Source organism: Phalacrocorax carbo, chromosome 4, assembly GCF_963921805.1.
Source record: "Phalacrocorax carbo chromosome 4, bPhaCar2.1, whole genome shotgun sequence".
In the NCBI taxonomy this organism is placed as follows: domain Eukaryota; kingdom Metazoa; phylum Chordata; class Aves; order Suliformes; family Phalacrocoracidae; genus Phalacrocorax; species Phalacrocorax carbo.
The window spans coordinates 8,180,158-8,186,157 of record NC_087516.1 but is presented as its reverse complement, the minus strand read 5'-3'; the positions used below and the strand labels follow the sequence as shown (position 1 = coordinate 8,186,157).

General features: G+C 40.9%; 1 protein-coding gene across 2 annotated transcripts in view; it reads right to left on the bottom strand.

Annotated features, from left to right (window-relative positions):
• Nucleotides 1–2,731: 2,731 nt before the first annotated feature.
• The window catches only part of UVSSA (UV stimulated scaffold protein A), a 58,246-nt gene continuing 54,977 nt past the window's right edge, over nucleotides 2,732–6,000 (bottom strand). For both annotated transcript variants that reach the window (XM_064448946.1, XM_064448945.1), the window contains exon 13: nucleotides 2,732–3,094. In XM_064448946.1, coding sequence (XP_064305016.1) covers nucleotides 3,001–3,094 — 94 coding nt within the window. In that variant the 3' untranslated portion in view covers nucleotides 2,732–3,000. The remainder of the gene's footprint in view (nucleotides 3,095–6,000) is intronic.

The window sequence follows — 6,000 nt, the reverse complement described above, 5'->3', positions numbered from 1 at the left end:
AAGCCCTGAGGACAGGAGTAGAAAAGTTCCAGTAGCAACGTTCAGACAGTTTAGCAACAAAGATGCCTGAAGAGCTGGTGAGCTCACAGACCTCGTATGTTTAAGTTGCTGTAAGTACAGTGATGCACAGAGGTGTGATGTATCTAAAACATAGATTAATTTATTTTGAACTTAAAAGGATTTCTGTTTAACGAAGATGTGCTGGATCTTTGGAGACAGATGCCTTTTAAAAAAATTTTTCTCCAGCAGAGGTACAGATGGAAACCCAGGCAATAGAAAAAGCTCCCCAAATCCTCTGAATTATGTCTGACCAGGTCTAATGAGAACGCTTAAGTGGCCAAACTCAAGACCTGTTGTGTGTATTTGCTGTGTTGCCCTTGTAGAGAAATTATTTGATTAAATGAGGCAATTTTATCAGATACTGGATGAGGGGAAGAGGTGTGCTGGTAAGAGCCCAGGCTAGTATAAAGGCAGTGCTACAGATGATGTGTGTTTAACACATTCTCCCATGAAGATCCCATGGTCTTTCTTGCTTCAAGGCAAAAAGAGGAGAAAAAAAAATCATATCCAACTGGGTATATTCCTCACCTGATAAGAAAAGTTCTTGCAACAAAACCAGGGCAGGGAGGAAATACAAGAGCTTAAAAAAGGTCACCACTAACCTGGCCCAAAGCCCATGCTCCCGTGTCCGAGCTACCAGCCCCAAGCCATTTGCTGGGAAACCTTAATTCTGCAAATTCTCTTTCTGCATAGAAGAGGCACTCCAGAAAAACACATTTTCGCATGCATGTGTCTGTTCAATAAAGGGGGAAAGCATACAGATCACACGATAGGATCAGGTTTAACTGGTTGATCAGGCACTTGGGTCCAGAGAGGAAGCTTCAGCTGATAGTTCTAGAACTGAGCAGCCCAAAATGGGAACTCTACAGGGTGAAGTACACCTACTCTTTGCTGGAAACTTGCTAGTGCTGACACCCCATGCCCACAGCAAAGAAGGGTTAAGCACCACTGCACAGTAGAAATTCCTCCCTTCTTTTACAGGGAGGAGAGAAAACATGTCTTATAAATTAACACCCTCAGTCTGTGCAAGCTCGAGCCCCTGCAATAGTGGTACCGTGACCATTGTGGCTCTTCCGAGTATTAATCTCCAAGACGAAACACTTTCATTTAGGCTGTTCGGGGATCTCAGCATCCAATGATTTATATGTGCGGGGTTTTGCTGCTGCTGTTTTTGTTTGTTTTCTTTTTTTGTGTGTGTCTTTATCTTTGCTGAGAAATGAAATCAGTGTAGCAGTTGATGCAGCTGACCTGGTGATGAATTTTGTTTGTCCTTGTCTACATTTTGACCAGAAGCCTTCACTGCCAAGTTAGCTGGACTGAGAGTAGAAGTGACTTCCCCTTCCAGTGCAGTAAATACTTTTTGAAATTTTTGCTTTCAGTTGGCTACTTATTCTTTTATTTCTGGTATTTTAGAAGTACATCTTCCAAATACCTCTGTTGAAGAGGAAAATGTCTTCCAAACTGCAGAGCTCTGCAAGATAAACTATCAAGATTCAACATTAATTGCTTTCTAAGCCGTACTCATGCAAGTCAAAAGGTACTTGGCAGAGCTGTAAATTAGCTTTTGTCTGAGGTGGTCAGAAGCTACACTAAGAATTATTTAAAAAAATTTAAAAAGAGAAAATGTAAACTCCTCAAAGAGGCTCTTGATGCATGAGGGAACACCTCCAACAGGTGACTAAGCCAGTGCTGTAGAGAATCCATTCTAATTTGTATTCTGCATTTTATGGAAGGCTTCTGCAGTTCACTTTGATTTTTTCACTCTGTATTCCTTGATACTCCAGATTTATTTCACTCCTAAAGCTGCGTAAAACCCTGCAAGAGCACAACTGGTCAATGTTTGGTTCACTCTGCTTAAGAACATGACTATAGCCAGCAAAGCAGGCTTGGGAGATCTGGTTAGGTGCCCAGCAAACCAGACTGAATCCAGCTGCTTGCTCTCAGTAGATGTGTTAGCTGTCGCGGGAGTCAGAAAAGTCCAGCTGTTGCAGCTATATCTGGATAGATCTGTATCCATATCTGGATCCTTAGAGGCACGCTCAGGCTTCAGCCCAGTAAAATCTTAACTGATTCAAACCAAGCCCAGGGCCCGCTAGTACAGTACGCCACTTCAGTGGTTTTTAAAAACCCCATACTTTCACTTTGTACTGTGTTTAAAAAAAAAGACTTTTCTTTGGCATCAGTTAAACTGCAGCCCCTAATGAGTGTCTCTACAACCTTTCACAACATGCTGACCAGATGTAGTTCTGAAAAATACTGGGAGACATCTGCAGCAGACAAGAAGCTGACCAGGCTGACCTTCATCGTTTCAGCTTCTCCACTGGTGCCACAGCTACTGAGTTTGAATTAACTCCTGGAGCTGCTGAAATCCAGCTCCACTCCATTCAGTAACAGAAGACATCAATTGATTTGGATTTTGTTTTTCTTTAGTATGTGCACAAGAGGTCTTTAGAGGTACTGCAGGGGCCAGTGTGCTGCTTGCTGCGGTACACTTCCTATAATGGTTAGGCTGAACAACTACTCTGTGCATCACCATCTCTGGTAGATACCTAATTGCTTCTATGGCATCTCTTTCCTGAAGGCATGAAAGTGGACGCAAATGATGACATGCATATTGGCAAACAAGGTAGAAGTTACAGGAGTCCATTAAGAAAAAAACCCCAAACCCCTGAACACTTTACTCTGTATTTACAAGTCATAAAACATGCTCTATTTCATGCACACTTCAAATAATTATCAACTGGTTAAATGCATTTCATTCTATATCACATTTGTCAAAATTAATGTGCATTATCAAATAAGTTATAAGTTGAAAAAAATTTTTAAATTACCCCAGTAAAAATGCACCCAGCACAGTATTTTATTGTAAATATGAAGGTCTGTTATAAAGGTTTTGTGTAGTTACACTCTTGTTAATCACCTTTGCCCTTTTTATTCAATTTAATTCAGTGCATAGTTAAACTGGTTGGCAAACTTCTCATGCTTTCTTTGGTCCACTTGGTTCATTGCTTTCACCACTCGTTTCATAGCACCTCTGAGAGAGAAACAAACAAAAAAATAAATAAAACCATCTATGTTACTTCTACACAATCTCAGAGAATGTTTATGAATGTTGGGGGGGGAATGAACTATGATTAATCACTACCAGGCTTCTGAACACTGCACTGATGAGGCTGAACAAATTTGTCTTGTTAACTAAATTAGCTGCAGCAATACAAATAGTTTAATTCAGCAATGATTTTATTAACAGGAGTAAACAAATTAAAGTCTTTCAGTTTAATGGCTGTGCATTCCACCCTTCTAGCATGATTTCTGATAGTCACACATACAGAGTTTGATTTTAAGAAGCACCTAACTGCTCTTGGCGGGGGGGGGAGATGGGGGGGAGGAATAACTAAGAGCATCTAACAGGATCTAAAAAAACCTCACACTCAAACCCTTAAAAAATCCAACCTGCAGAATCTAGAATGTTTTGTACGGGAGGGGCTTGCAGTTCACTTCATGTAACTATAACTCATTTAGCAACTTCCCTTTCACAAGTTCTTATAAACCCATTTCATCAGCTGCGGGCAAAGTAAAACTCTTATTCGCATTAGCAGTATCCCCTTTCCTGAGCAGTAGCTATTTAATTCATAAGCACAACGCTAATTTAGGAAGACACCAGAGATTGTCATGTATCTCTGCAGAGAGATAAATTACTGCTGCAGAACAGCTAAGTGTTTAGAGTTTAGCATAGTGAGGACAGTATGTCCAATATCTTATTCTTACCTAAAGTGGAATGGGATCTCTGCTACCTCATGATGGGCAAGCATTTGTGCCCTCTGCAGTGCCTGCTCTGCTCAAAGAAGGCTCCGGAGTGTTCTTCAGACTCAAAAAGGAAATAAAGGAATGAACTTTCGAGCTCTTAAGCTTTCTGGTGCTCCTAAATCTGATGACAGTTTGCCCCCATATTGCTGCTTTTTATTTGCTGCCGTTGTTTCTTCTCAGTAAAGATGGTACCCAGAGATTTCCCTTCTTTTGGGAGGGACTTCTTTGCTTTTGAACAGGGTGATTGAATACACCTGCATTGTTCTTCCCTCCACAAACTTCTGAGTGAAGATCACACAGCTGAGAATTTGAGGGTGAGGAAAAAGATGCCTAGACAGCCTGAACAGGAGGTTCTCATAAAAGGCATAGCGAGGGCAGGCCTATATATCCTTTAACTGGTATGGCAGTGGAACGGGTTCACAATTCCAGAGGGGTAAGAAAGCAGAAGAAAGGCAGTAGCAGACATCAAGAGAATGTTCTGTTGAGTACATCTGCCCCCACAGAAATTTACAGCAGCTGTCGTGCACAGCTGAGCACATCTTGCCTAGGGAAATTTGGTTCTTCACGGGATTCTAGAGTTCCCATTTTTATTGGTTATTTTAGGTGCCTCTAGCGCAAAAGCTTAGAAATCTGCGGCTGGTATTTGCAGGTGTGTTTCAGATGTCACCCTGACTCTGTTTATGAAGAAGGAAGTTATCTCCTAACACCTCTCTGTAAAGACCTGGGCACTCTGCCAATGTGGAAGGTATACCAGCTAAGGGCTTGGTTTGAGGGACTATGTCCCTTTCAAGAACGTGGCACCGACTGATGGCTCCTTTGATTTCTACATCTGAAATGCAGTCAGTAAGTTCCTTCACACAAAGTGGATGGTTCAAGTCTAGTGCTGTTAGACTCTACGTTGTCACAGTCTGGCTTTATCACTTCTGAGGACGCTGCGGGCTGTGCAATAAAATAAAGACAAGACATCCACCTGGTAGCGTGCACCAGCCTTTTTCAGGATCAGGCTCTACACACTACTCCAGCTCTGCTCCTGTGGTTATCTCTGAGAGGCAAGCTGACTTCTGCTATAGCTAACTGCTCTCTGTAATGGCTTCGTTTTAAAAGCCATTTTGAAACATCTGAAAACAGAGGATACTTCTTAATAACACTTCTAAATGGTGGGATTAAAGATTTTCTCAGCAGCAACTGTAATGAAAACCAACATTCTGAAAAAACACCTTGGAGGAGGTATACTTTTAACAAAATTCTGCCAATAAAGTTACCAGAGTAAGGAAAATGTGGTCATGGTTTTGCACTTCAAATATTGCCTAATTGGTAGGAGAAAAGTGAGCCTTTAGCAGCGCAGAGTGGCCTTGACACTTTCATGTCATGTAGGTTTTACATTAGCACCACTGGATTGTGCGATACTGTAAATGAAATGAGATCCCACTTTGATGATCTGTGTGCAATTTCACTTAACTTTATTGGCAGACTAGAGCCTGGGTTTATCACCTATACATTTCAAGTAATTTGGGGTTGTTATAAGGAGCCAAGGTTATCATCTTGTTTAGTGCTGCAAAGCATGAAACCTATTAAAACATGACAGGTTTGATTCCCTATGCCTGGCACTAACACACACACACAAAATCATTAGCACAAACCATACTAAACCAAAACCAGCTTCTAAAATCTATTTTGTTAAAGCTGACAAATTCTGATCATGAGAACTGTATGTCTCTGACTTCCAACGAAGATCAGGTAACATGAAAATTTCACAGAAAATGTGCTATTTCTGTACCTAAAAGCAATGCGGATTTGGCTCTGTTATTAGAACCATTACATCAGAAAAGCGAAAACAGAGTTTAAAGAAATATTGTGCCTTGGATACTGTTCAACTCATCCAGTGTGTTTAGGGTATAACCCAGCACTGATGATTTTATATGAATAATCTGGCTTTTTTGATTTGACAGCTTTAAACTTTTCACTTTCCTTTGACTAATTCATTTTTGACATGTGAAACTCTTTAAATAGCTGCAGCTGCTTCCCATGTGATAAAGGTCAGAGCATGCTTAGGCAAATTTATGTTTCAGCCACATCTAACCAAGACTAGATACCAGAAATGGCATAACAGTGGACACATGAAGCTTCTGTACG